Raw genomic sequence first — 10,359 nt, 5'->3', positions numbered from 1 at the left:
TGATAGTGGGAGCAATAACAGCAGATAAAACACTTGATCTGTTGCACAGATACCTTACAATAATGTTTATCTTTGACCGTTTTTGATAATAGCAGAGAAAGTGATAGTGACAGAACAGGGAGTTGTTGTGGAACTTTGTCTGTTTCAGTATCAGTGTCGCAGCGAGAATTTCTACCATTATTGTTCGCGAGGTTCATAAGTCACTGCGATAGTTAGTGGGAGGAAAGTTTCAGAACAGATGTTCGCTCCTGTAAGCTAACAGGAATTGATGGTATAATTGTTGTTTTTTCTGCCGTCTGTGGCCTTGTGTTCCGCTGCTCCCTCCCAAGAGAATAAACAGAGCGCCGGGTTTCAGAAGAGACAGGTTCCAAGAAACTCTTCTGTTTAGGTTCCTTTCATCCCTCGTTTTGCCTCTCACTCTTGCTGTTTCAAAAGTACTTTTCTTTTCCCACACGCACACAAAAAGGCCAGACAAACACACACACGCACGCACACACACACACGCACGCACACACACACACAGGCACAGGCACAGGCACGTACGCACACACAGGCACACACACACACACACACACATGCACATACACACACACACACACACACACACACAGACATGTACGCATGCATACACACACACAGATACAAACACACATGCACGCCCGCACACACACGCACACACAAAGTTGTGGTCAGCCTCACAGCCTCCCTAAGACGTCTAAAGGAAAGGGGTGTGGTGTTTGAGCTGTGTCCTTTTGTCAGTAAACACACTCGACGATCCCATTCCAGATAAACACTCGTGATACTCACCACAAAACTTCTCTGAAGTCCTCCCACACACACGAGGTGTGACGACCTGCTGTCGACAGCAACTGAAACCACATTTCCCTTCACCTAATAACGCAGATGCAGCCAGGAACTGCTTTGACCTTTACCTAACAGCGTCTGCGTGGAGAAAGGGGTGTGAGAGAGATCAGACAGACGACCACAGCCACAGATGGTCAGAGACCTTGCATGGAAATCACCTTGCCTTGCCACAAAGACTCTGGGAATGGTGCATTGAAAGTAAACAACTGAGACGTAGAAACGGGGCGATATGAGTCTTTGGTGTCGTTGTATTGTATTGTTATGATCGGTGGGGTTCTTTCTTATTTGCATACATGCATGTGAATGTTTCTTCCTTGTAATGCACACAGAAGCCCCACCATGTCACACTCACAATGCTCTCTGTGCAGCACCGTGAAGGGGACAGCCACTATATCACTATTAAACAGAAGAATTATTTTTTCTTTTTTTTTTTTGCAGGATATTGTCCTCCTTCATTCATGTGGTTCGAGTAAATCCCCCCCTCAAGCAATACCACTCAGCATGTTACCTGCTATTCTATATTCACCCAGGCTTTATTTTCTGTTGCCTACCTACAAATCCCATCCTTGTGACTGTGACCTGTCCGCCACTGAATGTGCTCTGGTCAGCAGGAAAGCATCCATGGTGGTAGGGCAGGCCGGAGCAGTAAAGCCTACCTCTCCATTGTTCAGCCAGGCTGGGAACAAAACCAGTGCCTCCCACGTGGAAGAGACCCCGGCTGGTGCCACTGGCCTGCAGGAGAGACACGGTCACTGGCTCTACTGTTGGGTTGGTGTGGTCATTCAGCGGTCACAACTTTGGCTGGGCTGCTGGTTATTACCGTGTTGTGACCTGACTGTGAGAGAATGGCCCAGGAGAAGAACGCCCCGTATGATGTTGTGAAGGTCGTCCAAGAGGTGAGTGTTTGTGCTGATGTCAAAATGAGTCTTTCTCAATCGCCCGTATCGTTATGGTAAATCTATAATGCACAAATAAATGCCCTTACAGTATATCACAGATTTGATTTATGTTGTGTTTTGTTTTTTTCTTTCTCCATCCTATAGGACTCGTGTGAGGGGATCAGCTCCCGACAAGATCAAGAGGAGAAGCTCATCATCGCAGCCTGGTACAGCATGGTGAGTGTGTGACCACGGACGACGGTGATGAGAAAAACATACTTTATATACATCAAATGTACTTTAGCCATGCACCGTGCAGAAGAATGTCCCTCCTAGGCCACTGTATCGTTGCACTGTCCTAACACACTCTGTCGTCCCAATTCTCCAGTCCTTTTCCCTGAAGTGTTGTACACTCCCCTATATGGATTTAAAAGCATAGGATTAGAAGAGCACCCCTCCCCCCTCCCTCCCCCCTCCCCATCCCATTCCTTTTATACCCATGTGGGGGAGTAAACATGCACACACTTGAGGGACAAATATAAAGAATTGCAACGTTGCAGGGATTGTCTGTATGAGCTTAAGTAGGCTGATATGAGTGTTTATGTGTCCCCCTCTCTCTCTCTCTCTCTCAGTGTGTGGCTCTCCAGCAGCAAGTACTGTCTGAGGGCTCCAGAACCCCAGGACAGGCCCAGTCCTTCCTGGCCCAGCAGAGACAGTCCACCCAGGCTCGGAGGGGCCTCTACCCAAGGCTACATCCCAGATAGGAGCTCCCGAACCTGGGGAGAGACAGGGGGACAGGTACCTCTGGAGTATGACGAGACTGGGACTAGATGGTTGGTGGTGGGACTTGTTGTGATGATGATGATTATTCAGATTTTTCTCTCATTGGATGTAGATAGTTTTATGTGACACTGGCGCTCCCTCCTGGTCAAAGCTGGTACTGGTGTTGCTGTTTTATGTTTATCGTTGTCTGAATCTTGGTTTGAATCCAATTGAATTAGAACTATATTCAGTGTGGTGGAAAAACGGAACCATGCGATCTGCAATCTTGTGATGAATTATGTGAAGCTCTTTGAAGCTACCAAATGAGAAGATTGCAATGCGATTGCTACAGATGTTTCATTGCAAGTCTGCCAGAGTCTGTTGTGGACTTTTCTCTGTCTCCAAAATTGTCAATCAACATTTCATCTTTTACCTTATGACAGGAATGGTCTTCTCATATCCATTTCCTTTTGTGACAATGATACAGTTGTTCTTCACCCCATTATCTATGTGCTTTATGCTTTTAATAAAACGTCACGCAGAAACACACACAAGCTCTCATTGTATCCCAATTTTAATGTGACTGCTTGAATTGTCTTACATGTACCTACTATTTATTTCATTAAGTGCAATGAGGTGCAGAAATCATTAGATCTCTATTGCTTTTACTTATAATAATTCTACTTCATTAGAGTCTCCAACAATACAATTCAAATAGTTTCAGTGACCAGTGTGTGCAGCAGGGGAGGCTGGTGGAGGTAGAAATCAGAGGACGGGCTCATTGTAATGCATGAAATGGAATAAGAAACGGTATCAGACACGTGTGTTCCACACATTACAACGAGTCTGTCCTCCGATTTCTACCTCCACCAGCCTCCACTGGTGTGCAGTAATCAACAGTGATAATGACATTCATCCATCTTTCCTTAACCCCACGTTAAGTAGTGACCCTACATCGCAGCATCTCTGCGCACCGTTAGTTGGGCCCAATAGGCCATAAGTGTCCATGCCTCCCCTTAGTCATAGACGTCATGGAAGTCTAGGACCCTGTGAACTCTGACCCCATGCTGACGCTGCGTAGACGCTGTGGGGCCGCGTACGACGGGACGGTGAGGAAGGACATTTTGGATCCACCAATGGGGTGCTTGGGAGTGGAGGTTGCAGCTCTGGTCTGGTCAGTGATTGGCTGGGAGGTGAAGAGGTCTTGGGTGGAGCGGGCCGTGCTGATCCGAGAGGTGGGGCGTGGGTGGAGGATGGTCGGGTTGAGGGGGGTAGAGGGGGTTGTTGAGGCCGGTCTTGGGGCTTTGTCCCGGGGTTGTCTGCTGGAGGTTTCCCTGGTTGGCTGGAGGGGTGGAGGGAGCAGCGGCACGGGCGTCTGGGTGTCTCTCACCGCCTCTGTTTTCACATTCTCCCTCTTCTCTTCTTCTGTACCACTCTGGATGTTCATCCCTTCTTCTTCCCCCTCTTCCTCCATCATCATCCCCTCCTCCTCGGTTCGGGGCTCCCATCGTCTCCCTTGCTCAACGCCAAATTGCACCTCCATGAGGGGGGTACGAGAGCTGATCACCCCAAAGCTACAGATGGTACTCTGGGTGTCCTGACCGAGCCCAGAGGGCAGCGAGCCTCCGGTGCCCACGTTCCCACCTTCGTCATCATCATCATCACTCGTGGGGGGGTCGAAGCCGGGGGAGCGCCGGAACCTCTGGAGCTGGGCGGAGGTGCGGCGGAGGGCCCCTCCCATGAGGCCTGTGGGGGAGGGGGCGGAGCTAAGGAGGCGGTTGAACAGCGCCATGTTGGGGTGCCGTGACCTGGACTCCTCCAGGTTCTCAGCGATGTCCTCCAGAGGCTGGAAGTGCATCTCCTCTTTGGGGATCCTGGTGAGGGAAGAGAAGGGGATTAGGAAGGTCTGAGGGGTTTGAGTCACCATCTTTTAACAAACCGTACGGAATATTCTAACACGGTGAAGATGTGTGTTTGATTCATTGTAAAGATGTATCTGTAGATGCACTTCTTCTATTGAGCACTGCAAAAGTCAGAATTCAAGGCCATCAACTCTACCACAACGTATAAACCATTTGTGTTGTCAGTGACCGAATGTGCAAAATTGTGCCAGTGAAGCTTTTCTGTGGGCTGACAGCAGGGGAGGCTGGTGGAGGCAGAAGTTCAGAGGGGGCGGGCTCATTGTAATTCCTCAGTTCATTCCATTCCATAATACATGGAATGGCATGAGGAATGCTATCAAACACACTGGCTCCACCATCCTCCCCTGGCTGACAGACTTACGCCATGTCAAAGGTGGAGCCCTGGAAGGAGGGCTTGCGGAGCACGAGGAGGGTGGCGGCGGTGTAGGGGGGCCGCGGGTTGGAATCGTCCCAGTAGCGGTCCCTCTCCATCATGGGCAGGTCTCCGTACATCTCATCAACGGCCATCATGGAGACCTGACGGCCATTACACACAGATGGAACACACACACACACACACACACACACACACACACACACATACACACACACAGATGGAACACACACACACACACACACACACACACAGTTGGAACATACACACAGATGGAACAAACACACACAGATGGAACACACACCCACAGATGGAACACACACACACACACAGACACAGAGGTGGAACACATATACACACAGATGGAACACATACACACACACAGATGGAACACACACACACACACACACGCACACAAATACACATACATATCACAGTTTAACCTTTAGATAGTAATGGCTCCTGAAAGAAAGCAGTAAAAACTAAAGCAATGTGAACCTGGAAGTTCCTGTCAATCAGCCAGTTGGTCTCAAAGTCATCGTCATCCTCTCCAAAAGGGTTGATCAACTGTTCTGCCACCTTAAGGACGGAAAGGGAGGGAAGTGTTCGTCATATTTGTGTTATTTATTGCTGTGGGGAAATGTCTGAATTCAATGTGCCTTCCCACCTTCAGCCAGCCAGCGTAGAAGAAGAACTGGAGCAGGGTGAAAATGGGGACGTAGAGGTCAAGGTCGTGGCCAGGGTAGCCCTGGGCCGGGTCCAGGAACTGTCGTCCAATCAGACACACCAGGAAGAAACTGTACACAGCCAGAGTCACCACCTGAGGGACAATAAACACAAGAAAAAAAGACGACACGGAAAACGGGACGCTCTAAAACTACAATTGTGTGACACACAAACACACACGTACCTGGGTGTGACACACAAACACACACGTACCTGGGTGTAACACACAAACACACACGTACCTGGGTGTAACACACAAACACACACGTACCTGGGTGTAACACACAAACACACACGTACCTGGGTGTAACACACAAACACACACGTACCTGGGTGTAATACACAAACACACACGTACCTGGGTGTAACACACAAACACACGTACCTGGGTGTAACACACAAACACACACGTACCTGGGTGTGACACACAAACACACACGTACCTGGGTGTAACACACAAACACACACGTACCTGGGTGTAGACCAGGGGCACACTGATCATGTCGTAGTGAAACAGCATGCTGCAGTTCCCTCTGAAGGCATTGAGCTCCTGCAAATAGACAGTCAGGCAGACACACAGACAGGCAGACATACAGTAAGTACTTTACAGTGTATACTATGTTTGTGTGTGTGTGTGTGTGTGTGTGTGTGTGTGTGTGTGTGTGTGTGTGCGTGTGCGTGTGCGTGTGCGTGTGTGTGTGCCACTGTCGTACCTCCAGCAGGAGTTTGAGGGTGCTGTCATCTTTGATCCTGCCCTCACAGCGGGCCACGGCGGCCAGGTTGGTGAACCACACACAAGGCATCCAATACTTATTGTAGGGGGACTGGAGGCTCTCAAACTTCTTACGCTCTTCTCTGGTCATGAACCCTGCAGTAGAGAGAAATCATAGGGCATGTGTGATCAAGGCCGGCAGTGGCTATGGGTATGGCTATGGCTCAGCCCACCCAAACGTGTGTCTTGCCCACCCAAATTTTCTGACTTGTTGATATTCCGGGGGCGTGTTTGAATGTTTAGTCTGATATTTGTATTTACTGTAGGTCCATATACTTGCTACCGCCGGACTTGCTACCACCACATCACCACCTCCACCCCCCCATTGGCCCTTCCAAGGTGTTGGTTTTGGCGCCGGGCCTGTGTGTGATGCCAGAAGATAGCGGGGCAACACTTTGCACAGCACAGGTGTGACTTACAATACAGTGAGAGAAGTTGGATACATTGTGGGTTTGCATATGGACAAACTCTCTCATGCTGTATTGATACAAGTTAATCCTATATAAATTCACAGCATCTTAGTACTTGCCTGCCTCCACGACGTGGTCCATGGTGGGGAACCGCTTGAACGCGGCCGTGCTGACGGAGCGCAGTATCAGCAGCGCGGACAGGCTCGCATAGCGCATCAACGTGCGTCGTAGGAGCCGCCCGCGCTCGTCCGCGCCCTGCAGGCCGCCGGAGAGCGTGCACATGAGCCGGTCAGGCAATGGGATGCAGGTGTACTGACTCCACCAGCGATTCACCACCAGTGTCACGTAAAAACCTGTTACACACAAATACATGCTGCCATTCTGATTCGTGGTACAGTATAGTAAGAGGCGACTAAAGTTTGTAAATCATGCATGTGTTGTTGTTATTGTGTTATTGACATATCAGCCCACCTAGCACAAAGGACATAGGGATAAGACTGGCATAATGGTTACAGTAGATTGCCAGTTTTTCAAAATACCTCTTCTGGTCATCATAAAGGAGGAATCTGAAGAGGGATGAAGGAAAGAAAGAAAGAAAGAAAGAAAGAAAGAAAGGAAGGAAAATACATGTTTTACGGTAATAAGGATAAAGTCTAATCTCACAGTTATGGTTAGGTACAATACATATTTCAGACGTTTAGGCTATTTTTAGAAAGCCTATTAAAAGGCATAGCCTGTCTTACCTGTACGTGACACTGATTGCAGTGTACATGGCGAAGAAAGCAAGGAACTCCTTATATAAAACCTTGTAGATGCTTCCCCTCCAGGCAAGAAGCAATTTGGAGAAGCCACAGAAACGCGCATTGGCAACTCTTGCAGTGTAGGTAACAGTCATGACGTCATTTATGGATTTAGTTCTTGGAAAGAAACAATATCTTTGGGGGAAAATAATAGGTTGCAAATTATAATTCTATAAGCATGCAGATCTTTGCAGTCAAACTGAATCATATAGCTACAGAGCTGTCCAAAGCAAGTAAGAAAATGTCAAAGAAAGTATCTATATAGCCTGTGAATTTCTGTGAAATTTACATTTGGTAGAGGTTATAGATAGTAGACAAACATCCTTACCCCACTGCCTTGGATCCTTAGGGTATATAATTTGCAATAGTCTAATGTCTGCGCGTAATTGTTGGCAAAGTTCTTAATCAATTCATTATATATCATGAAATGTTGGCTATTTATTATTAAGGTTTTCTACGTACAACTTCACGGATATCCATTGGCGTCAGACCTTTAAACGGAGACATAATAAAATACAGTACAAGAAGACCTCGGTTAATCCTTGGAGCCTCAGCAGTGCGTTTAGTGGTCAGAGCGCCCTGGGGTAAATCAGAAGAAGGGAAGGAGCGCGGAGCTCGTTAGCGCAGCCCCCCGACTGGGAAGCCAAGGCTCGGCACAGTGCACTTCAAATCGGTGATGGACCACAAGCGACAGGCCGCCGAGAGGTACACGGATGTCAAGGAGCGCTTGCGTAAAACACTGGAGAAAAGTACCAAAACAGTGGGTATGCTCTGTCATTGAGTAAAAGCCCTGTATAAGTAAAAGTTTACGACAAAACAAGTAAAAAAAAGTGTGGTCATATGTGATTCAAAAATGTAATTCACTGCGCATGATGTGCCTTAAGTGAGATGGTAAGCTTTAGTGTCTTTATCTGGTCTGCGGTAATGTTCGATAAACCACTGTACTTTACCGACTCCACGGGAGACTTGTTTGCAAGTTCTGAAGTGTAGATGAAAGTCAGGATCTGTCAAGGCTAATCTGTTGCTCAACCAGCCATGCTGTGCCGCAGAGTATCGGTGCGTGTCTGTGCGTCTTGGTGTCTGCGTCCAAAAGAGCGCATTTTCAGTTGCATATGTTTTACAACATAATTAAGTTATGAATGAAGCCGATGTGAATCTAAAGACACAAGTAAGGCAAGTGCCGCTGCGACTGAGGCATGTTTGTGTTAACACTTTCGCTGACATCCTTTATCGTCAAGAGAAGAAGACCCATAACTGAAAGGCATGATAATATTGCATGGTTGAAGGAAAAATCCTCGGCGCCGATGACCATCACATGTGTTGCTGCAGAGATATGGAGGCTACAGATTAGTTACACAACGACCACTCTTTTATGTGTAGCCAAGTGTGTATTCATCGTCAGGCCCAATCGACAGGGCGCCTGCTTTATCGACTACTGTTCTGGCTCCTTACAGTGTTGAGACGTTGTGCACCAAAGAAGCGACAGGCAGGTCACACAAAATGCAACAGTGACAAACGTTCTGTTGTCTAAATACTACCAAAATAATCAACCAACATTTTATTTTTTGTTCAACAAGGAATCAAGCAACATTCAGTAATCAATTTATCATATACTATATAATGCACTGATAAGGCATTCAATAAGTCAACATCACTCTAAAGTGTTCCCGAATAGCGAGCCCTCAACTAAACATATGAAGGGGGAGAAACTAAGGGATGCAAGGAGAGAGAGAGGGGGAGAGAGGGAGAGAGAGGGAGGGGAGGATTAGAGTGGCACATAAAAGCTTTATACAAAGACTGCAGGGTCTCCTATTATTGTTCCATAAGCTTTATTAGATACAACCAGATTGGCATAAAATAATTACAAGTGGCCATCTGGGTATAGATGAAATGACACTGTTTAACCATGTAACTGTTTTAACTTCAACCAAGGATTGAACTAAATGTTGTCGGTTGAGGCGTGGTATTTACGCCTCAACAGCATCGGTGACGTAACATTTGACCATGCTATTTCTCAAATCACCCCCCTTCTAATTTCTGATAGTTTGCTGTGGGGTTGATGAATCGGAGGGCAAACATATCCCAATACCCTCCTACCCCATCCCTCCCTCCCTCCCTTCCTTCCTCCACTCCTCTTCCCTTTCATAACATCCGTTCACCCTGGGGTAGTTAGCCTAACTTCACCCTGGCCTGCAAAAACACCAGACTTCACCCAAAACTGGCAGAAAACCTTCCCACCCCCTGCTCTCTCATACCCTGGGTTTATTTCTGTCTTCAATTCCTAGTTATAATAGATACAACCTAAATAAACCATGGGGGCAAACAAAAAGATGCAGTCGACCATCTCAAAGCTGTTTTATACTGAAAATACACAGCACCAGACATACTTCGCCATCGTAGACATTTGCACATAATGGAGGCTGGACACTGGAGGGAAGAAGGGAAGGGAATGGTGTGGGGGGGGGGGTTAGGGTTAGGGTGGCACTGAAAGTTCTCTAGAGGAAAAGTTAAATTCTTCAGGAATTGTACTTTGTTCCCAGGTGAAATATGGAGAATGGTAGGGGAAAGAGAGAGTGAGAGAAAAGTGACAGAAGACACAAGATCGTTTCTGTGGACCACTTTCTCTCTTTTAACTGTGTAACATGAGCAGGTTGTGTGTGTGTGTGTGTGTGTGTGTGCGCGGAGCTCTTGCTGTAGCGGAAGGTTCTGGTTCGGACGATGATGAAGACAAGGAGGAGGAGGATGGTCTTGCTGTACTGCAGGGGGGTGATGCTGCTGGGTCATGGGGTGGGGGCAGAGGAGGTTCAGGCTGCGGCTGAGTGAGGGGGGGGGGTCTGAGTTGTTCACTTGGT

The 10,359-nt window shown here is 47.6% G+C and overlaps 3 protein-coding genes across 3 annotated transcripts in view; 1 reads left to right on the top strand and 2 right to left on the bottom strand.

Moving 5' to 3' along the window:
* Positions 1–1,499: 1,499 nt before the first annotated feature.
* On the top strand, positions 1,500–2,871 carry LOC310821454 (protein Hook homolog 2-like). The gene is made up of 3 exons (XM_083693496.1): positions 1,500–1,760; positions 1,908–1,979; positions 2,375–2,871. Exons 1-3 carry the CDS (start codon positions 1,710–1,712, stop codon positions 2,504–2,506), a joined length of 255 nt encoding a protein of 84 aa, XP_083549622.1. The 5' UTR covers positions 1,500–1,709; the 3' UTR covers positions 2,507–2,871.
* A 672-nt stretch (positions 2,872–3,543) lies between these two features.
* best2 (bestrophin 2) lies at positions 3,544–7,602 on the bottom strand (the record flags this gene model as incomplete). Its single annotated transcript, XM_083693419.1, has 9 exons — positions 3,544–4,378; positions 4,788–4,942; positions 5,298–5,378; positions 5,467–5,619; positions 5,998–6,075; positions 6,239–6,393; positions 6,827–7,060; positions 7,179–7,273; positions 7,451–7,602. 9 exons carry the CDS (start codon positions 7,600–7,602, stop codon positions 3,544–3,546), a joined length of 1,938 nt encoding a protein of 645 aa, XP_083549545.1.
* A 2,243-nt stretch (positions 7,603–9,845) lies between these two features.
* The window catches only part of get3 (guided entry of tail-anchored proteins factor 3, ATPase), a 4,148-nt gene continuing 3,634 nt past the window's right edge, over positions 9,846–10,359 (bottom strand). Inside the window, exon 7 of the mRNA XM_083693599.1 lies at positions 9,846–10,359. This exon is cut by the window's right edge and continues 120 nt beyond it. Within this exon, the coding sequence (XP_083549725.1) occupies positions 10,351–10,359 (9 nt within the window). The 3' untranslated portion in view covers positions 9,846–10,350.

Source organism: Argentina silus (assembly GCF_951799395.1).
Source record: "Argentina silus genome assembly, chromosome: 22".
NCBI classification, from domain to species: domain Eukaryota; kingdom Metazoa; phylum Chordata; class Actinopteri; order Argentiniformes; family Argentinidae; genus Argentina; species Argentina silus.
Note: the sequence above shows the minus strand (reverse complement) of the source record. Positions and strands in the feature narration are given on the sequence as shown.